Below are 23,914 nucleotides of genomic sequence, written 5' to 3'. Positions count from 1 at the left end.
GTGCAGAGGTCAGGAGGGAGCTGATAACACCTACTGTGAATGGTGGATCCTGTCTTATCTATACACAGAAGTGATGCCTGTCATTCAAATCCTGCATGCAATGATAAGCAGATAACTGCAGTAAAGTGATCATGTACAGACCAAGAAGTGGCGCCTATTATTAGGCTCGATGGCCAGTGTGAAAACCGCAGGATTTTATGTTTTTATTTAAATCTAGATATTGACATGAAAAGTTAAAATTAATAACCCCAACAATTCTTTAAAAATATGTTTAACATAAAAATGTTATTTAAACAATAGGTCATTTCCTGATGACACATGCCCATTAAAGGGCATCTGTCAGCAGTTTTGTACCTATGACACTGTCTGACCTGTTACATGCGCACTTGGCAGCTGAAGGCGTCTGTGTTGGTCCCACATTCATATGTGTCCACATTGCAGAGAAAAATGATGTTTTAATATATGCAAATGAGCCTCTAGGAGCCACGGGGGCGTTGCCATTACACCTAGAGGCTCTGCTCTCTCTGCAACTGCCGCACCTGTCTACACTTTGATTAACAAGGACAGGAAGTGAAAATGTTGTTATGCCTGCCTCTGTCAATCAACCTACAGAGGGCGTGGCAGATGCAGAACCTCTAGGTGTAATGGTAACGCCCCCTTTGCTCCTAGAGGCTCATTTGCATATATTAAAACATAATTTTTCTCAGCAATGCGGGCACATATGAACATGGGACCAACACAGATGTCTTCAGCTACCAAGCGCACATGTAACAGGTCAGCCAGTGTCATAGGTACAAAACTGCTGACAGATGCCCTTTAAGAAAAATTCTGCTACAACTATATCTGTCAACTAGAATTTGTTTAATAAGCAGTCTCCTGACAGGCCCATCAGTGGAGCTTTTTGGGTGAATGACCACTTTGCAAGTGTAACACAACAGAGTGGTGTTACCACTTCTTCACCCTGCTACTGTCTTTATTGGTCTAACCTCATGTCATCTTATGCATTGTTTCCAGGTCCTCCACACTGTGCATTTCTAATGTTATGTAACTGTTCATGTAAGGTGCCAGGTGGCAGAAAACACAGCATAGATGTACTTAGATAGAATGGAACTTTCTTCCATTCTAACCCCCCTCTGTAGGGGAGTGGGCCAGACCTACTTCCTGCAGGAAGGGTGGGGTAGAAGTTCTAGTCAGTCTAGCTTACCCCCAGCTAGCGGAAGGGTGTGCAGGAGCACGTCTCAGCTAGATGGGCCCATGCCAGCCAGAGCACCCTAAGCTCTGCTGGCCATGGAGGCCAAAGCTTGAAGCCTCAGGAGCCAGGAGGAAAGTTCCCTGGCGTAACCTAGAGTCAGACTACAAAGTGAAGTGCAGCTTACAGAAGCAGCTGAGTTAAACAACCTGCCGGTACAGTAGAGTCAGAGAGAAACAGATATAGCAGAGTGGAGTTTGCCTGCCAGTTTCATGCTAAAGCCTGCTGGAACCAAGATAAAGCCTGTAAACCGTTTTGGAGAACGTTTATGCAAAGTAAAGCGGCCATTGAACTTCATCTTAATGTCTGGACTCCAGTTATTCTTTTATCCCTCAAATATTCCCTCTATTTATTGCTTCGGAGCCAAACCCTGGGGTCCAGCGGTATCCAGATAGGAGCACCGTGACAAACATAAGAGACATTTGGGCCACACCATTACTCCACTCGGCATTTCCTACACCTGGGATGCGATTTATAGCATGGCCCTGAGGAGAGGCCGCCCCTTGCACAAGCCCTGAGAACAACCCTGGTTCTCAATCATGATGAAGCCATAAAATGCTCAGATTAAGCCCAGTAAACCTGTCAGGCCTCAGTGTGTATGCACTTTAAATCAATGGCAATAAAGCTTAGAAGGATGCACAGTTATCTGTCAAATACTTTTATGGCACTAAAAAATGATCTACTACCAATATTTATCACGGTGCACTTGCCTATGGCGGCATGCACTGCCTTAACCCCTTATTGACCAGGTCTTTACATGTTGCTTCTGAGCAGCATGCAGAGACACCGGATCATCTCTGCATGCTGATAATATTGGCTGGCATACTGGGCACGGAGGTGTACTGCGGATCTGTTATGCTCATTTATGCACATTTGGCATCTGTTTTAGCCAATTCCGTCTGAGATCTGTTATTTTAGATGGAAAAAAAGTCCTGCATGCAAGACTAATTGTGTCTCCTAGGTCACAATGCAAAATCTGTAACGTGCCCCCCCCCCCGCCCCACCCATCACGGGCCATTTATTATATTGATGTTTTCGTTTGTGGCAGAGGGACCCGTGTCAGCCTGGACACTAGAACCCAGGTGGTACGACTGCTGTCTCTGCCATAGCTACACTCCCCAATGTGGGTACTTGAGGTACTCTATGCTTGGTGGCAATGTGCATTTATGGGGACACTCTGTATGATTGTGTCCCAGGAATCTGTAAGACGGGGGCTCCTAGTCACCAGTAAGCTGCTTATAAATGATGTCCTGCAAAGAGGAACATTGCTGAATACAGGAGTATGTGGAGGTCACTTAAAGGGGTGATCTGTGGCTGTCACTTAAAGGGGAGATCGGTGGCTGTCACAGTGGGATCTGTGCCTATTACCTATGGAGGATCTGTGGCTGTCACTTAAAGAGAAGATCCCTAGCTGTAATTTGTGGGGGATCTATGGCTGTCACTTATGGGGGCAGATATGTGGCTGTCACGTATGGGGGGGGATCTGTGGCTGTCACAGTGGGATTTGTGGTTATCACTTATAGGGGAGGGGATCTGTGGCTGTCACTTAAAGGCAAGATCCCTGGCTGTCATTTAGGCTAGGGCTACACGACGATATGGGCACAACTACACTGCAACATGTGTCACGCGACATTGATGTTGCACCAATGTCGCACGACAATTTTTATCTTGGATGGATTTTTTGCTACTGTCGTGTCGGAGTAGCAGCATGTCGCAGTGCGACACCATAGACTATCATTCTAAAAATTGTTGCGCGACATTGGTCCGACAAAATGTCGCACGATAAATGTCATTGTGTAGTCCTAGCCTCATGGTTGGATCTATGGTTGTCACTTATGGGGGGGACCTGTGGCTGTCACAATGGGATCTGTGCTTATCACTTAGGCCTCTTGCACGCGAACGTGTGCGCCCCGTGATCGTGCTGCGGCCGAAAAATGCGGGCTGCAATGCACAAGCACAGTCCGTAGGGCAGCCGCAGTGGATTGCGGACCCATTCACTTTAATGGGTCGGCGATCCAGCCGTTCCGCAAAAAGATAGGACATGTTCTACCTTTTTGCGGAACGGAAGTACGGGACGAAACCCCACGGAAGCACTCCATAGTTCTTCCGTAGGTTTCCGTTCCGTGCTTCCGTTCCGCACCATTTCGCATCTCCGGATTTGCGGACCCATTGCAGTGAATTGGTCCGCATCCGTGATGCGGAATGCACACGGAACGGCACCCGTGTATTGCGGATCTGCAAATGCGGTGCGTGTCCAAGATGCCTTATGAGGGGAGAATCTGTGGCTGTTACTTAAAGGGAAGATCCCTGGCTGTCATTTATGGGGGGATCTATGGCTGTCACTTATGGGGGGATCTGTGGCTGTCACAGTGAGATGTGTGCTTATCACTTAAATGGAGATCTGTGGCTGTCACTTATGGGGGGGGGTCTGTGGCTGTCACTTATGGGGGGGATCTGTGGCTATCACTTATGGGGGGGTCTGTGGCTGTCACTTATGGGGGGGATCTGTGGCTGTCACTTATGGGGGGGTCTGTGGCTGTCACTTATGGGGAGATCTGTGGCTGTCACTTATGGGGAGATCTGTGGCTGTCACTTATGGGGGGGATCTGTGGCTGTCACTTATGGGGGGGTCTGTGGCTGTCACTTATGGGGAGATCTGTGGCTGTCACTTATGGGGAGATCTGTGGCTGTCACTTACTGGAGGATTTGTTGCTTTCACGTGGGGATCTGCGGCTGTTACTTATGACGGTCTGCTGTTGACATTGCCATGGAGGCCTGATCACTAATACTTTAATGGAGATCTGTGGCCAATATTGTTCTGTGGCTGTAAGTTTTATGGAGAGCCTTGTTCGACCCAAAAAAAGTTGCATGAATCGGTTCTGGTATTTAAACTGGAAAGTGAAACGGATCACCACCAGATCTCATTACACACTAGGGATCCAGTGGTGAAGTATAAAATCCCGGCATAGTCGGATCCTGCTCTGTGCCAGAACAGCCTGCCGGATCTCCGTACGGACATGTGAATGAAGCCTTATTAAGGCCTCTTTCACGCGACCGTATCGCTTTTTCAGTATTTTGCGGTCCGTTTTTCACGGATCCGTTGTTCAGTTTTTTGTTTCTGTTGTGTTTGCATTTCTTTTCCGTTTTTCCATTCCGTTTTTCCATATGGCATATACAGTATACACTAATTACATAGAAAAAATTAGGCCGGGCATAAAATTTTCAATAGATGGTTCCGCAAAAACGGAACGGATACAGAAGACATACGGATGCATTTCTGTATCTGTTTATTTTATTTTTTTTTGCGGACCCATTGACTCGAAAGGAGCAACGGAACGTGATTTGCGGGCAATAATAGGACATGTTCTATCTTTCAACGTAACAGAAAAACGGAAACGGAATGCATACGGAGTACATTCCGTTTTTTTTTTGTGGAACCATTGAAATGAATGGTTCCGTATACGGACCGTATACGGACCGTATACGGAACGCAAAAAAGGCCAGTAAACGGAAAAAAAAAATGTGTGAAAGAGGCCTAATGCTGAGAGCATCAGATGGGTATGTACCCGGCGGTCCCCTGGGTATCGGCCCACCAGGAAATTTCCCTGTAGGGTGCACAGTTCATTAATATATAGATATTCTCTGGTGTAATCCATGCGTCTCCCCAGCGCTAAAATACACTAAGGGCATCAATTCATTTAAATAGATGTCAGCGCATAAAAATGACAGGCAAACGCCCAAGAAAACCAGCATCCATCAATATGAATGAACACGTACCCCCATAGGTTTGCTCAGAGCTTTTTCAGTTAATTGCGCCTGAATCTCCTTACATTAATCTTAAATGGCCCCCATGGCTGTTTCCTGCCCTGACTGGAATGATAGTCTTCTCGTTATAAATGAGAGACACAGTCACAGCCCATATGGTCGGCTCCCTAGATAAAAGCCGCCAGTCCTCCACGTAAGTCGTCCTTTCGCACTGCTCTGTATGAAATCACAGCAGACCGCTATATCTCAATGCTGCTTGACGTGCAATGTCCCCGCGGGCCTGTATTTCTCAGGGATTAATGACCCACCCCCATGAACACCGACACTCAGTCCGCTCCCTGACCCGGATTAATCTGATGAGCCGTCGTGACCAATTAATGTGACAGGGGCTCCTAAACCACGGTGATCCAATTAAAGCCGCAATGTATGTCTCATACAGCGAGAAAAATGTCACGGCAGATAAATGCAGGCTGAGTTCTGTCGAACACGGCGTAAGGGCGGCGTAAGAGCTTGCCTTCTCCCGTATGGATTTCCAGGTTAGATCTTGACGCCAGCCCTGCAGAAGTGATTAATGCGCTCTTTAGGCTAGGGCTACACAACCACATGTGTCGCGCGACATTTTGTAGCACCAATGTCGCGCGACAATTTTTACAATAATAGTCTATGGTGTCGACATGTGACATGCTGTGACTGCAACACGACGGTAGCAAAAAATCCATCCAATGTCGCGGTGCAACACCATAGACTATCATTATAAAAATTGTTGTGTGACATCAGTGTTGCGCGACACATGTTGCAGTGTAGTTGAGCCCTATGTGTCGTGCGATTTATTGTCGTCGTGTAGCCCTAGCCTTATCGGTGGAGATTTCCTTCTTAGGCCTCATGCACACAATCGTGTCCGTATTTCGGACCTCAGATCGGCAAAGTATAGATAGCTTCCCGCATTCTACATTTTTCTCACTCGATAGAGAGATCTGTTCTCGTCCGCAATATGGAGAAAATAGGACGTGCTCTATCATCTGCGGAACGGGCTCAGGTGCTCATGGCCTGAAATAAATGGTTCACTGTGCCATCCGCGATAAGCACACGGATGAAAGATACGATCGTGTGTACAACGCCTTACTGTTTTAAGAAGATGTCCGGGTTCAGAGCTGAACCCGAACATAACCCCTTCTTCACCCATTCAGCCCGTATGAGTGGAGCATCAGATGTGCAATGCAGCAAGGGTTGTTTTGTCTATATTAGTCACACTGCTAGGCGGAGGCTCCCGCCTAGCAGTGATCCCGGTGACATCACCTAGCAGTATGATCGTTTGCATGAGGCCTTACTATTTTAAGGGGTTGTCCGGGTTCAGAGCTGAAACCAGACATAACCCCTTCTTCGCCTATTCAGCCCGTAACTAGGTCTGCCCACTACACAATGGACAGAGCGGTGTCGTTCCAGCACCAACTTCAGCTACCCCAAAACAGCTGATCGGCGGTGGTGTTGGGAGGTATCAGACCCCCACTGACCAGATACTGATGGCCTATGCTGAGGATAGGCTATCAATACTAAAATCTTGGACAACCCCTTCAAAGAGGGGGGAAGAGATGGACTGCAACTGGGTGATATGACGTGCAGCAAAAGGTGAAATTTAATGTCCAGAGGGAGATAAGTTGCAAAGGCAGTAAAATATGCTACACAGTAGGAGACACATAGCTGGCAGGAAGTTCACATACAAGAGATGTGTCCTAAAACATGTCAACTGCGAATTATTGTATTAAAGGGGTTGTCCCAAACCAGCACCTGTATCTGAATACATTTGTAATTGCATGTAATTATACATAAGGTATAGCCAGTTAGTTATTCAATAAAATTTATCTGTATAGCGCCACCTGCTGTTTGCACTTTTTCTTATTTCTTTGTCCTGCTCACTGAGAAGGCCGCACATGCTCAGTTCCATCCTTCAACTGCCTCCTGAGCTGTGATAGAGAGAGCATGGACACGCCCCCTAAGCTGTGATAGGGAGAACATGGACACGCCCCCTGAGCTCCAGCAGAAAAGACACGCCCCTTGAGCTGCCAGCTTGATATAAATCTAGCAGAGCAATGACTGGGGAGATCTCTGGATCCATGTGAGGTACAGGGCTGGTTCTAGCTTTATTAGAGATTGTCATGTGCTATATGATATCTGATCATGGGATTACCCCATTAACGAGGTGGTCTTATCAGGGAGTCACCTCTCGTCCCTTGTTTTCATAGCTATAGGTAAATGACTACTGAAATATGCCAGTATAAACAGAATAAATATAATCGAATTAGCTTCATCACATACATAATATAAATCTTTCCCACCCTTCCAGGCAAATGAACCGATAAGTAGCTTAATTTACTATATTATATTATAGTGCCGCCAGACCTGTAAATTCTGCATTTGAAGCAAAATGTCCAACCAGGTCTTTAATATACTTAAGAAGACTGCCAAAAATCCTGTCCCTGTTGAGCGCATTCCATAACCGCACGGCTCTTACAGTAAATCCTTTCTATAGAAGGAGATTAAATGTTTCATTTCTAGCTGCTAATGATGGTTTTGTGTCCCTGGTGGGACCATGAGATGGCGCAGATCAACGTTCTCTCTGGGGGCAATCATTTTCAGACATAATACCGTCTTATACCGCCTTAAAGGGGTTTAGCCATGATTGATGTAAATAAATGAAAATCAGATCACCATATAGTACACGACAATCTGATTCTAACAAAGCTAGAACCAGCCCTGTACCTCACATGGATCCAGAGATCTTCCCATTCCAATTGCTCTACTAGATTATCTTCAGCCTGACAGCTCAGGGGGGCGTGTCCTTTCTGCTGCAGCTCAGGGACGTGTCCTTTCTGCTGCAGCTCAGGGGAGTGTCCTTTCTGCTGCAGCTCTCTCCCTGTAACTACCACAGCTTCTAACAGAAGATATGGCTGGTGGCAGTTGAAGATTAAAACTGAGCGCGTGCGACCACTTCAGTGAGGTGGATGGAGAAATTTAAAAAACAAACAGCAGGTGGTGCTATGCAGATACATTTTATTACATAGATACAGGTGTTAAAAAGAGGGTGTGATGTAAGGGAAGAAGGGGGCGGGCCGGCCAGCCTGTCTCATTATCTACGAAAATTATTTAAATCTTCGCCAGCAAGCCAACTCGCGTAGATTTTGTCCGTCTGTGTATCCATGCTGAGACCTCCAGACATAGAGACCATTGGGGTCATTTATTAAGACCTGTTTTAATACCCCTTGCACTGGCGCATGATGCGCCTAAGTTATGTAGAGGTGCCGGCTCATCCTCCGCCAGCGCAAGAGGTATTGAGACCGGAGTCACATCTACACCCGGTGCAGGCGCACTGAGGAAGGAGCGGCTGAGCGAGCGTCCTCCTCTCAGTGCGCCTGTGCCGACTAAAGACAGGAACGGCGCAGGCGCCAGATTTTGAATGCAGACAGGGCCAGCAGAGAACGAGCGCGGATCCGGCATTCCGTCAAGTGTTCAGGATTTTTGCCCGGAGAGAAAAATACAGCATGCTGCAGTTTTTTCTCCGGCCAAATAACGTAAGAGGGACTGAACTGAAGACATCCTGATGCATCCTGAACGGATTGCTCTCCATCCAGAATTCATTAGGATAAAACTGATCAGTTTTTTCCGGTATTGAGCCCCTAGGACGGAACTCAATACCGGAAAAGAATAACGCTAGTGTGAAAGTACCTTTATGTGTGACAGATTGGAAGCTGGAAGCCTCAGAATGCAGAGAAATCAGGATTTTGTCACTAACAATAAGCCCTAGGAGGGTGACAGGAATATGTTTTCGGCAGTATAATTCCAAATGCAACGGTATATTGGTTGAAGACAAGTGAGCGCAGCTGGTTTATACACGCCAGCTTATCACAGGAGTCTCCTTCTCCGGATCGCCTCAGTAATCTGATTACAGCGAAGACAACAATGATAGATGGAAGGATTGCCAAGACCAAGCAAATACATAACATTAGGCAATTCTACTCGGCCCTAGGCATAACATTAAGTGCCTGGCACGTTTCCTATATCTGCAAGGCCCCCTACAATGTTAAAGGGGTAGATCCAAACTAACATTATGTATTTGTCAGAATAGCTTACCAGTCGAAAACCAGACATTCCCATTCATGTACATCAGCAATTGCTGTACAACCTCACAGAAAGGTTGGTTGTACCATTGGTTTCAGACTAGTGATTCTTAAATGTGTTTTCTAGAATATTCAGAACATTCTCATCTGTGAAAGAATGGATAACCTCTTGTAGTAGGCCTCACACTACACAGACTCATGTAGCTCCACACACTTTAGCTGCCAAGCCCAGACTCACTGGCTGATGCAATCAGACTACTCAGCTCCTCCCTCAGAGGATGAAGGTCCAACCTACCCTCTGCTGAGTAGGGCATGATAACTAAACTACATCACCTATACACAGCCCTTGGGATCACAGTGAAAGCATGGAAAAGTTATTTAACCCTTAATGGTAGATATTAAGCCTTTTAGCACTAAATTACCTCTTAGCAGTGATCCACTGGGTCACTGCATTTACTTTGCGTTTCTTCTTGAGGAGATGCCAAATGGCATAGGGATACTTAAAGGCTATGTACACCTTGTACACTTTTTGGCTAAAAATCTTATTTTCAGTTGGCCTTTATTAAAAATATTGAGCCTTTCTGTCACAAAGGGTTAACTGTTTTTCTAGCTGTGTGACTGGTACTTTCACTTTGTGCCAGTCATCTAATAAACCTTATCTCTAAACTACTAGGAGGTCATAAACACTTATTTAAGCCACATTCTTATCAGTAAGATAAGAACTGAGCTACAGACGTGGACAAAATTGTTGGTACCCTTTGGTCAATGAAAGAAAAAGTCACAATGGTCACAGAAATAACTTTAATCTGACAAAAGTAATAATAAATTAAAATTCTATAAATGTTAACCAATGAAAGTCAGACATTGTTTTTCAACCATGCTTCAACAGAATTATGTAAAAAAATAAACTCATGAAACAGGCATGGACAAAAATGATGGTACCCCTAGAAAACACAGAACATAATGTGACCAAAGGGACATGTTAATTCAAGGTGTGTCCACTAATTAGCATCACAGGTGTCTACAACCTTGTAATCAGCCATTGGGCCTATATATATGGCTCCAGGTAATCACTGTGTTGTTTGGTGATATGGTGTGTACCACACTCGACATGGACCAGAGGAAGCAAAGGAAAGAGCTGTCTCAAGAGATCAGAAAGAAAATTATAGACAAGCATGTTAAAGGTAAAGGCTATAAGACCATCTCCAAGCAACTAGATGTTCCTGTGAGTACAGTTGCACATATTATTCATAAGTTTAAGATCCATGGGACTGTAGCCAACCTCCCTGGACGTGGCCGCAGGAGGAAAATTGATGACAAATCTAAGAGACGGATAATCCGAATGGTAACAAAAGAGCCTAGAAAGACTTCTAAAGAGATTCAAGGTGAACTTCATGCTCAAGGAACATCAGTGTCAGATCGCACCATCCGTCGTTGTTTGAGCCAAAGTGGACTACATGGGAGACGACCAAGGAGGACACCATTGTTGAAAACGAATCATAAAAAAGCAAGACTGGAATATGCCAAACTACATGTTGACAAGCCACAAAGCTTCTGGGAGAATGTCCTGTGGACAGATGAGACAAAAATCGAAGTTTTTGCCAAGGCACATCAGCTGTATGTTCACAGACGAAAAAATGAAGCATATCAAGAAAAGAACACTGTCCCTACTGTGAAACATGGAGGAGGCTCTGTTATGTTCTGGGGCTGCTTTGCTGCGTCTGGCACAGGGTGTCTTGAATCTGTGCAGGGTACAATGAAATCTCAAGACTATCAAGGAATTCTAGAGAGAAATGTACTAGCCAGTGTCAGAAAGCTTGGTCTCAGTCGCAGGTCATGGGTCTTGCAACAGGACAATGACCCAAAACACACCGCTAAAAACACCCAAGAATGGCTAAGAGGAAAAAATTGGACTATTCTAAAGTGGCCTTCTATGAGCCCTGACCTCAATCCTATTGAGCATCTTTGGAAGGAGCTGAAACATGCAGTCTGGAAAAGGCACCCTTCAAACCGGACACAACTGGAGCAGTTTGCTCATGAGGAGTGGGCCAAAATACCTGCTGAGAGGTGCAGATGTCTCATTGACAGTTACAGGAAGCGTTTGATTGCAGTGATTGCCTCAAAAGGTTGCGCAACAAAATATTAAGTTAGGGGTACCATCATTTTTGTCCATGCCTGTTTCATGAGTTTATTTTTTTACATAATTCTGTTGAAGCATGGTTGAAAAACAATGTCTGACTTTCATTGGTTAACATTTATAGAATTTTAATTTATTATTACTTTTGTCAGATTAAAGTTATTTCTGTGACCATTGTGACTTTTTCTTTCATTGACCAAAGGGTACCAACAATTTTGTCCACGTCTGTATAATGAGCGTTTATAATGTCAGAGATAAGGAGCCCGTCAGCTCCCTAACTGATGGAAAAGAGAGAAAATCCTGAGGCTGCTACTAGAGCATCTCAGCTCTGCACAGAAAAAAGGACTCCAAATTTTTAATAAAGACCAATTGAAAAAATTATTTTTAGATTAAAATAAGTACAATGAAATAATAAAATAAAAAATCGCCAAAGGTGTATATGGCCAAGAAAAGTATGTGTATTTGGAGTATGGGAGGAAAGTGCTTGCTTTGCCATTCAGGTTCTACTATCCTTTAAAGGGTATTTGCACTCAGTTGTCTTATCAGATGCTATGTATCAGACAGCCAGGGCCTCTACGTTTTACTAATTCATAGGATAGGACACATGACTAAAGCCAGACACTGAAATCCTGCAGACAACCTTTGTGCTGCAGCCTTGGATTCTTTGGCTGCAGGTAAGTAGCCTGTTATGATAATGAATGTCAAAATATATTCGAAGTAAACCCCAAACGTTCACTACTTTAGGAGATGTCTGCTGCTTTTATTTTTCCTATGTAATTTAAGAGGCGCTGTTAGCCGGCAGCAACAGACATTGTTAGTTGAAAACACAGTGTATTGATGTGAGCACAGGATGGCGTATAATGAGTGATCGGAAGGTGAAAGGAAGTCTTGTCCTTATTATATAAGTACAACTATAGGCACATGTTAGAATATGACCCCATGGCATGGCTGGCTGCATGCAGCCAAGCCAAGCTTACCCTTGAAACCAATTGCTTACGATTTAGTGGCAAAATTGTTCAGCAGCTAGCTGTCATGACTCGGTACGGTTTGGCCGCATGCGCCAGCTGCACTGTGGGGTTGTACCCTTACAGCGCCGTCTCTGCAATGATTGCAGGTCCTCCCGATGACTGCATCGTCTTCTCCTTCTTCTCTTGTGTCTAGGTTATCTTGCCATTGACTGCTCCTGTTTCCGACTTTAGCCTTGTTTCCTGACTACTCTCCTGCATTGTCCTCTGGATACCATGTCTGGTACTTGTACTATTACTCCTGATCATGACTCTTGGCTACTCCTGACTACACTCCTGCCTTGCCCTTCAGACACAAGTCCTGAGGCTTGTGGTAGTACTCCTGATGCTAACTTGTGGTTACACCTGACTACATTCCTGCCTTGTCTGTCAGATACAAGGTCTGATACTTGTAGTACTAGTCCTGAACCTGATTATTCCTGACTATGCTACCATATCCTTCAGATTCCATGCCTAGTACTAGTACTCCTGTTCCTGACGGCATTATTGTCTTGACTCTTAGATACTAGCTCCCGTACTCCTCTCCTGGTAAGGACACTTGGCTCTGTTCCTGACTACAGCTTGCTCTGACAGCGCCAATACCACCACTCCATGACTATTTTGGGGACTGGGAATCCTCCCACAGCAAAATTCCCACAAAGTATGAAAACGAAGGGATTCCTTAGACTCTGTACCCCAATCTAGCATGTGTCCAACAAAATTCAACTTAGAGAATCCACTTTTTATGTACATGGCCGAAACTGCACTTGCCTATTTGAGGGACACATTCTTGGGACAAATCAAAACTCAGTGGGACATTGGTTTCTCCCTAGTGAGCTACTACCTCTACACATTAGATTCTTAGCCGGACCCAATGAAAACGGCATAATCGGATGGGGGTCTTTAGAACACTTCACAGTGACCCTTGTATAAGAGATTAATATAAGGACCCTTGGGTTTGTTTTGGAGAGGAGCGCCTGAGGATGGATCCTATTTGAGTGGGGACCATCAGTATCATTGGACAGCTACAGTAGCAGCCTCTATGGTTCAGTACATACACCCTAGAGTGAAAAATTATGTATACATGAATATATCGGCACAGGTCCTCTAAATTGTATACAGCACTATCCATATTTCAGAATTACTGTAAAAAGCATACAACTCGGCACAAGCAGGATGAGGGTGCGGGAATATGAACATCTGCATTAATACAAAGCTTTATAATGTGCCATCCTTAATTAGGTGTTCAGTCAATTTTAAAATGTCTTATCTTTGATAAGTTACAGGAGAGCAGCGATTATTAAGACGTCTTGGCATTGTGCCCAGGTATAAAGCAGGTTTTGGGACTAATGGAACATATTTTAATTAATATTGTGCTTCCCTATTTGCTGCTGTCACGCAGTAGTAAAATGTATTATTTCAAGCATAAGGCTCCTCAGAAATGAGATAAAAGTGTGTGAAATATGCGATCATCTCACAAAGTTTAATGTGTTGTATATTATAATATTCACTAGTAAGGACCTTCAGAAGGAGGGTGCAAGGATTTCCTCACCTGTACCGGATGATCTATGAGAGGTAAATAATATTTGTTATCTAAGGGGCCAATGATTGGGAACGAACACAGCTCATTGCCGATCAATGCCTTGTGTAAGCATGCCGCCGATCACCTGACATACAAGCATAGGGTGCCGTCACATGTGGTGCAATGCATTTGTAGAAAAATCTGCATCATAAATAGTTCCCCTTGTATTCCTACAGTATTTACTTCTGTGACTCTGCTCTCTGCTGCGGAAAACAAGTTGCAGATTTTGTGAAGCCCAATGTCTCCATAAATTTCAATTGGAAATTATAATCTGCAATTAAATCTGCATTGAAATCCACATAAAAAAAAAATCTGCATTAATCAAAAAATACACATATGTGGATTTCAGTTTGTATTTTTGTACCAGGTGTGAAGGTACCCAGAGAGTACGACCCGACGGTCACATCCACCCTGGGCAGTCAATGGCTGCACTGTTTTACTGCAAAAATGTACTGACTTTAGCTTCCGTGGGTGAGGGCCTCTCGCCTGCATGCTGCCAGCCACACCGTCGGGATCTAACCTTAGGATTCATGCATATGGCAGAGCCGTGAGAAGAGGTCCTCAATGTGATACTTGGAAGCTCCTGTGGTTTTGTACAATATCCTACCCTTGAAGGGAAACATGCACTTGGGGTGAAGGCATGGCACCATAATAACACAAATATACAACATTAAATCAAAGTCCTGGCCCATCTCTGCGCTAACTAAATTGTGGTTTCTACCTCACCTAGGTACAAATTCCATGCAGGTCAGACTTTTCACAGGAGCCAGGTCTACCATCTTCAAGGTTCTGACCCAGACTGATGCTATGAGGCCTCTATTTATTCTCCAGGGACAATCCCAGTAACTCAGGCTAATAAAAATAGCTGTACTGGAGCAGGATGGAATGGTAGGCCCCTCTACCATTAAAAAATAAATCCAGCCCATAAACAAAGTCTGAAGAATAGCTGTACTGGAGCAGGATAGAATGGTAGGTCCCTCTACCATGCCCAAAAAAAAATCCAGCTCATAAGCAAAGTCTGAAGAATAGCTTTACTGGAGCAGGATGGAATGGTAGGCCCCTCTACCATAAAAAAAAAAATCCAGCTCATAAACAAAATCTAAAGAATAGCTGTACTGGAGCAGGATTGAATGGTAGGCCCCTCTACTATAAAAAAAAAAATAAAATCCAGCCCATAAACAAAGTCTTAAAAATATGTGTACTGGAGCAAGATGGAATGGTAGATTCCTCTACCATTTAAAAAAAAAAAACAGCCCATAATCAAAGTCTGAATTAACTAGCTCCAGCAAATCATACTTTGCTAAAACCATACAGCCTTCTGAATTCCTTTTATCTCACCCATCTGAGCGAAATAAAACCCCCTCCAGTACTTTATCAACGACATTGTTACATTGACATTGTTAGGGCTCAGCTCTGATTCACATGAATGGAGCTGTGTTGAAGTTCCTCTGCTCAGCAGGTGGCCGAGTCCACTTTATTCTTAGCGTTGGTTTGGAGTCCCAGAAGGTCGACCCGCACCGATCATAAAGTAATGAGATGGGAATACCCCTTTAAGAATACTGCTTAATATGTAACAATGACAAGATTCAAGTTGTCAGACTTATTTTGAGTCACCGCCCAAGAATAGGCGATTTTAACGGGCTGGACTTATGTACGGTTATACAGTGTGCAAATGTCACGGCTGTTTGAGAGTAACAAGAGCATACACAGTAAAAAGAGCTACTGACCGGACCCAAACTAGGGAAGATAAAGGGTGACCCCTGTCAGACCCTCAAAGCTCTCCCTATGCTGCTAAAGCACATGCCCGGATCCATGTGGTGGAACGAGGCATGCCCGCGTACCTAAGACTGATGACCACTGTAACCCCTACAATAGTGGAAGGGGCATGGCCACCGGTGCCCTGCTCAGTATATGGAGGGAACCGTGGCCACCTCAGATCCAGTCAGAAAATAACCAGGTACACAACAATGTCTGCACACTTAGCTGAAGGAGCTGCAGCCGCAGAGAAGACGGATCCAAGGACAGCTGGCAATATCCGGAGTGCTTGCTGCAGCAGAACACAGGTCCAGTGAACTGATAGCTTACAAGTGAAGATACTCAAGCCAGAGCTACAACTGAAATGAGAAATATAATCCACGCCCTACAATAGGAGGAGGGGTGATTTAAAGGCAGGGAAATCAAACGCAGGAGGAACAGCTGGGAGTAAAGACCTCATCACAGGGGCGGAGAAACAGAGCAGTGAGAACTCCTCCAAACTCTAAGTGACATCATCACAGGGGTGGAGAGACAGAGCAGTGAGAACGTCTCAAAGCTCTGGTAGTGACAGCAAATTACCACGCCATACAGTGTCTACAGTATGGTGCACAAATAACAGTGCCATACATTAGTAAAAAAATAAATAATAATTCCATACAGCTACCCAAATAGCAATGCCTTATAGTGCTACCACCATCATATGTTGCAAAACGAATGCATTGTGGTTATGTACCAATACTAATACAGGGGCTGACTGGGACCTTAAAGGGAGTCTGTCACCACATTTTAGCATGTTAGACCGTTAAAATAGGGTTATGTGATCCAGCCAGAACATAAAAACGGTACCTTTGTGGTAGAAAACTGACTTTTCAATTTGCAGAAAACGAACTTATAAGATTATCTTCTGAGCCCTCTCAAGTGCCCAGGGCGGTCTCTCAATCCTCGGAGCCCCAGGCAGGCACCTCCTAAACGGCTGATAACTCCGCCCTCCGTGCGCCTCTGCCCGCCCGTTTACTCCCCTGCCCTGTCCCTTTCCACTGCGGCTGTGCGGTACAAATCGTAGCGGGCGCATGCGCAATAGGTATTGCGATGCCCTGCGAGGAGCGGGCATCGCATTGCGCATGCGCCCGCTACGATTTGGACCGCACAGCCGCAGTGGAAAGGGACAGGGCAGGGGAGTAAACGGGCGGGCAGAGGCGCACGGAGGGCGGAGTTATCAGCCGTTTAGGAGGTGCCTGCCTGGGGCTCCGAGGATTGAGAGACCGCCCTGGGCACTTGAGAGGGCTCAGAAGATAATCTTATAAGTTCGTTTTCTGCAAATTGAAAAGTCCGTTTTCTACCACAAAGGTACCGTTTTTATGTTCTGGCTGGATCACATAACCCTATTTTAACGGTCTAACATGCTAAAATGTGGTGACAGACTCCCTTTAAAGTGGCCCTGGAATAAATACTAAAAGTGGCCCTGTTTTGTAGTTGGGTCCAAATTGATGGAAGGCAGAGCCAACACAAGTATGTGGGGCCATCAATACCATTTTGTGGCACATTATAGCACCCCAACAGAACCAAATACCACAGTGCATCACAAAATACCGCCAGCAGCACAAAATACATCCCCAAAAACCTCCACTAGCCGGCCGTGAGGAGGGTCCACGCGGCCCCCTGGGCATCGGCCCACCGGGAAATTTCCCTGTAAGGTCTAAGGCCAATCCTCCCCTGACTAAATGCCACCATATAATAATACCAATAATACCAATATACAATGACGAAATATCAGTTCCATAAAAATAATCTATTAAATACCACTGGTTACAAGCAGTGAGTGCCAGACCATTTGGGGCACCCCCTTCAGCAGGCGCAGCTGATGGACCCTGTGTGGTTGCACAGGTCACACACCCCCAAGGGCCAACCCTGGACATACTTTATCCATTACTGTTAGGCGCTGTTCACAAGGCAGATTTTGCAAATACAAAATTCTGCCTCCGTTTTTCAATTTGAATGACCTGCTCACGGTTTAACCCCACTGAATGGAACTCAACCACAAACGGACACCCAGCTCTTTGCGCAGGTTGCAATTGCAACGTTTAAACCGGTGGCCGCTAAAACGGCAGTTCAACCTCCCACTGAAGGCAGATTCTTCGCAGTTGCCGCCAGCTATTTGCCGTGCAATCAGCTCCGAAATTCCAGTGTCAGAAGACACGGTGTGAACGGGGCCTTCCACTCTCCAAAAATATTGGCACTTATTCATATTAGAGCGTCAGGTTTCTGTCCCCCAGTGTAGGTCTGTGCATGAAATCAACCAGAAAGTTGCTTACTAGTCTGGACCGTAGTCATCGTGCAGTTTGAGGAATTGTATTACATCTGGACATCTGGAGAGATTCGCTTTTATGTCCTTCTGTTCCCGTATTAGTTTTTATACTGGTACTTTACACCGCATGGAAACATTCACATGTCCTGATAACGGCACTGCGAGGCAATGGTTTTTAAACAAATCGTTTCAAGAAATGATCCTGGAAATGCTTCTACAGAAATGTCTATCCCAGTAACAATGTGATTGTTGTTTTAACATATGGTGCTCGCTGCCATCTTTTTTCCCATTGAAGATAATGGGGGAGAAAACACAAGAAAGCGAGCCGTAAAATCAATATGATCTCTTAACTGCGATGTGTTATTAGGATGTTTGTGTGTCCCGATCACTGGAAAGGAGTGATTTCTCTACATACGGCTGTGGGTTTGCGGCATTAAGATACTCGATAAAAGAACTTAGAGGCGTTTTATGTCCGCCTGAAGGATCATATAATTATTATTTTTTTATATATATTTTTTGATCCTCTCTTTTATATGAAGATTCTTTTTATATAGAAGATATATGACAATGTATGGTACTGGGACCAAATGTAATGTAGACTGGCCTACGAACAATGGGGGTCATTTATTAAACAGAAATACGCTTATATTAGGTGTATTTGTGGTGCAGATTGCGGCGCAAAGGTCCTTTGCAATTTTTCCCTGCTCACACCAGGTCTAGAAAAGCGGGCGTGGCATGGCCCGTCACATTTACCGTTTTCTGCATCCGTTTTAGGCGTAGAAAATGGTCTAAATGTAAGACAGCAAGGAAGCTGTCTTACATTTAGAATTGGCGGAGGATCCCCTGAAGTTATATAGATGACGACGCCTCTACATAACTTCGGCGGATCCACCGCAAGTGCAGGGCTTTATTAAGAGCGGCGTCTAAAACACTGGTCTTAATAAATGTGCCCCATATCTGTCGATATATTTTAGTGTCATAATATTCAAGATAAACGCTAACATGGTGTCACTAGGCACCGGCAACAACTAAAAGCCTTTAAAAAACGTAAAATTAGACACAGAGATGAATGGAGTAGGAGAATGCATGCACAAAAATCGCTTCATTTAGGCCTCATGCACACGACCGTTGTTTCATTCCGTGTCCGTTTTTCATAATTTTCTGCGGACTTATTGACTTTCAATGGGTCCGTTGAAAACTCGGCTAATGCACCGTTTGTCATCCGCGTCCGTGATCCGTGGTTCCAGTCCGTCAAAAAAATATAACCTGTCCTATTTTTTTCACGGAGAACGGTTTGCGGACCCATTCAAGTCAATGGGACCGTGAAAAAACGCGGAGGCACACAAGATTGTCGTCCGCGTCCGTTTTTTTCCTATCATTTGCATGGCAAACTTGACTTTTTTTACTTTCCTTCATGTCTGGAGATCCTCCAAAAATAAAGGAAGACACACGGAAACAAAAACGGATCACGGAACAACAGAACCCCATTTTGCGGAACGAAACACAACAACGGTCGTGTGCATGAGGCCTTACTCTGTGGACTCTTGGACCCCATTCTCGCAATCAGTAGAGGTCCCATCAGTTAGATCCCCACCCTATCGATAAGGGGATAAGTTCTTATGGTGGGGGGCATCGCCTTTAAGAAAGACCTGTAACTGCCCCTGACATATCTGTCAATTCTGGGGCATCTAGCCTTATGACTCTGTGTGACATTCCCCTATTATTCCTGCTAGAAGTTATAAATGAACTGCTAACAGGTGGGTGTTGTCAGTTGGGGGGGGGGTGTCCCTACACAGTCTGACATTATCCAGCCAGTGCTGCCAGATTGTGCAGGGACACACCCGCAACTGGATCTTCATTGCAAACTGCTACTAATTGATTCATAAACTTCTGGAAGGAATATTAAAGAAATGGCACAACATAGAGTCATGAGAATAAATGCTCCAGAATTGTTATTACATGGGGGAATGCAAGTAGTTACTATAACAGACCTGTCAGGAGAGGGGACAGCTCTGTATCTTATAGTCTGCTCTGAAGCTCTGCTTGTTCAGATTGGCTGCTGTGGATTGGCACAAGCCCAACGAGCTCAGTGCAGAACACACTGGGATAGAATTAGCCCAATCAGCTAAAGGGTTATCTCTTGATTAATATTGATGACCTATCCTCAGGATAGGTCATCAATATCAGATCGGGGGGGTGGGGGTCCGACAATCAGCTGACAGAAGAGGCCAGCGCTCCGTCAGAGCTGTAATGTCGCTGTACATCGGTCACATGGCCTAGTTGCAGCTCAGCACAATTGAAGTGAATGGGATTGAGCGCAATACCAAGCACAGCCACTATACTATGTATGGCGCGGGAGAGATGCCGGGAGCGCGGCAGCTCCCCTGTAACAGCTGATTGGCAGGGGTGCCCCCTGCCAATCTGATAACGATGACCTATCCTGAGTGAATATTTGCCAAGCCCAAAAGTATATTCTGATTCGGAGGCAGGTGCAATTAAAGGGACCCCATTAAATTAGGGCCTACAATCTAGTGAACCCAATGGCTATACCTGTGTGTCCCATATCTGAGAAGCTTACTGAGGGTTGGGATACCTCATATACATAGTAAGTGCCCCTTTTTGGCCCTCAGTCTGTTCTTTAGGGAGCTTTTTTGTAGGTTCAGTTTTATCATCTTGCTTTTTTTTTCATTAGCGCATCATAATGTGTTTCACTCCCGTCCCATCCTGTTTCATAGGAAGCACAGTTGGCAAGTGCATTTAATTTCCTTCTGGAAAGTTATGATGCATAAACCAAGAAAAGATACCACAACAGCTTCCAAGCTCGGAAGTGAAGAGCGCCTACCCCCAAAAACATGCTCAGGCTTGTAGAGCTATCATTTACATATAGATCTGCAAATGTTTTGGCATGTCATGAAACAAATTGTATCTCCATTGTCACATTAAAATGCACATTAATGGAATACATTGCAAGGATGAAGATACAGTAAGATATTTCTCGACAAATGCCTTAGACATTACATGACACAGCAGAAGAAGCCTGCACAATCAGCAATCATGGAATTTTCTGGATTGATTTGTTTGAGAGGTTGTTGTTCCCTTTTGGAGACATTCTCAAATTCCTGGACCATAAAAGTAACTTTATTGTGGAGGTCAATATTTTGATTTGTGTTCATGTTAAACAAAGCGTTTAGGGTCTGGACTAGGTCCATCTTCAGGTTCCAACACCTAGTGTGAGTCCAGGCATGAACTGCATAAACACAAATAAAAATATTGACCTCCAGACTGCTAGACTTTTGAGAGCCATTCCAGAAGAATTTCATTTTTGGGTTGTTAGAACACCAACACTGATGAAGTCACAAAAAATTTGGGAATTCAGAACCAGATAAGAGATCCATGGTGGCAACACCCTCTACAAGAAACATTACCAAGTGATGTGCTTTTATGTAAAACATAAAGAGGTAAGCACATTGGTACCAGGTCCGTATCAGATGGTCCAATCTATGAAGCTTGATATCTTGACAGTCATACTTAGTTTTATAAGCCACTGAAATGGGGTGTTTTTGCCTATATGCATAATAAGTAGATAAAAGTAACCTACCTTAACTGCCTCACTGTGGGTGACTCTGTCCAGCGATCGACCATTTGCTTTAATGATCTGGTCTCCAACTCTCAGTCCTTCTGTTTCTGCCAAAGAACCAGGTTCAATCAGTGACACATAAATACCAATACCATGTTCCACACCACCACGGATGCTGAAGCCAAGTCCTTCTTGGTTTTTGCTTCGTTTAAGTACAACCTGTCGAACATCAGGTATGGTTCCGGCAGCTGAGGAGCCTTGGTGGCTTAAACCTGATGGTGCTCCAGGATATGAGGTTCCAGCTACTAAACTAGGACCAAGTGATGGACTACTAAAGGCAGGAGCTGTCCCAGGTGCTGAAGGGCTAAAAGCAGGAACCATCCCTTGTCTTGAATTGTTAAAAGCAGGAGCAGTCCCGGTTACCGGGATACTAAAGGCAGGATTTTTGCCTGGTAAAGGTGAGGCAAAGGCAGGAGCTGACCCTGAAATTGGGGTGCTGAATGCCGAAATCCCATCACATAAAATTCCGCTGAATCCAGGAGAACCTGGGGACAAATCCTTTATATACAACCCCTCTGATGTATACTGGTCAAAAAGTAACTGGTCAGACCGTGGGATAACAAGACGCAGCATAGGGAAAAGTTGCCTCTGGTCTTGGAGACGCAGTATAAGGCGCAATGTTCTCACCAGGTCAAAGACATTTCTTCGAGAGTGGTAAAGTCTCAAACAGTGCAAAAGCTGTTCCCTCTCAGGCTCACTTAGCAGTCGGTTCAGGGCTCCATGCAGTCGACGGACGTTTGAGGATAGGACACGTCCAATGTCCCCTGAATTAATTGAGCCAGAAGATGAAGAATGGATGGACCCTGTTAGAGACTGGTGTATGGAGCCCCTCGGAAAGGGGTGAAGAGTACCTGCCTCTGAATTCATTGCCCAATGGCTGCAGATAGTATCAGGGGATCAGACATGTGGGCAACTTTAAGGGTCCCATGAGGCACTTCCATATACCAGATCTTCTGTGCGGTGTTCTTACCAGGACCTGCCGAAAGAAGAAAAAAAATATCTTGATCTCCTCTTGAGCTCTTTACATGCCGTCAGCCAATTTTTTCGCCTCCTCGGGCTATATGTGATCTCCAACGCTTTCTAAGGTTCAACCCTGTTTGCCCTTCTAGACATAATAATTGCAGTATCTAGGATGTGAAGGTCTAGGCATCTCATGGTCTGGTGTTTTCATGATTCTCCCTCACAGCCGAGCTCCTCTGTAACACTCAGTCGTTTCACAGTGTTTTAAGTCCCTGCTTCTGCTTCATTCGGTGTCCTCCCTCCCCTCCCCATCTTTTCTATTTCTCAAGGTGATTCTCCTGGTCTGTCGCCCTCCTTTCTCTCCCGTCCTCTGCCTGCCACACCGTATACCGTACACCATTATTCCTGGCTTTATCTTCTTATGTGGTTCTCATTCTAGAAAGTCTATTTTTTAATGCCCCCTCTCCATTTTCCTACAAGTACCTCTTAAAATCCCTAATCCCATCCTGGCCCAATGGTCTGTAGGGCACTCACCTGGCCGCTCTTTCAGGAAAACACATCTTCCAGTCGATCACACCGCTCTGCATCGTCTTGTCATTCTTTCGCTTGTCTAACAGGTGTCATTCCATACCTCTCTGATTCAGGTGCTGAATTTCAGACACAACAGATGTCTCTCTCCATCTGTCATATTATACAGGTCACTAAGACCGTCTCTTCTCTACAGACACCAGTCTAAGCTGTCTCTATGCAGATGATGAAGTCTTAAATGCAAGGTCTCTTTTGGTCTCCTTAGGCTTCGACAACTCGGTTTCTGACTCGGTTCCTTGCAGTTTCTCACTGAAATGTCTCCTTCTCACTTTAAACCTCCCATGTTTCAAGAAGAAAAGACTGTTTCTGTATTATTAGTGCACTCTCCTTTACTCTCTAACTTGGATTAAGCATCTCTTACCCCTTTTAGATGATCTTAGATGAATTCTAGGAACTGTCCACTTTTCTCTAGTTTCCATGCCATTTTCCCGGTTAGACATGCCTCCATCACCCTCTGTCTGGCAGTAGTTCCACCTGCTTTCCCAGATAGTTGTCTCCGCTTGTCTCTGACTGTCACAGGTGTCTCTCAGTGCATCTGTTGGTCTCTCCCGGATCTGACGTCCCTCAGTAATGTCAGCGTTGCCTGGAGACTGAGAAGACAACACTAATATGCACAGAGCTTAACCCTGCACTGCCAGACGCTGTGCATCAATCTTGTGAGTCTAATACTCCAAATTTAACCCTTAACAGCCCTTAAGCCTGCAATGCCAGCTGCTGCCGAGCCAAATGACATTTACTGTGCTCAGTACTGAGGTCAGGTGCTTACAAGAATAGACCTCAGCGGCCACGTGCATGATATCATTGCTTGCAATACAAATTT

General features: G+C 44.9%; 1 protein-coding gene across 1 annotated transcript in view; it reads right to left on the bottom strand.

Moving 5' to 3' along the window:
- Nucleotides 1-23,534, bottom strand: part of WHRN (whirlin) — a 101,823-nt gene extending 78,289 nt beyond the window's left edge. Inside the window, exons 1-2 of the mRNA XM_044268525.1 lie at nt 23,456-23,534; nt 21,508-22,522 (exon numbers count right to left, since the gene is read on the bottom strand). Of these exons, the coding sequence (XP_044124460.1) occupies nt 21,508-22,413 (906 nt within the window). The 5' untranslated portion in view covers nt 22,414-22,522; nt 23,456-23,534. The remainder of the gene's footprint in view (nt 1-21,507; nt 22,523-23,455) is intronic.
- Between the last annotated feature and the right edge of the window lie 380 nt (nt 23,535-23,914).

Source organism: Bufo gargarizans, chromosome 9, assembly GCF_014858855.1.
Source record: "Bufo gargarizans isolate SCDJY-AF-19 chromosome 9, ASM1485885v1, whole genome shotgun sequence".
Classification (NCBI taxonomy): domain Eukaryota; kingdom Metazoa; phylum Chordata; class Amphibia; order Anura; family Bufonidae; genus Bufo; species Bufo gargarizans.
The sequence above is the reverse complement of the archived record's forward strand: the minus strand, read 5'-3'. Positions and strand labels throughout refer to the sequence as shown.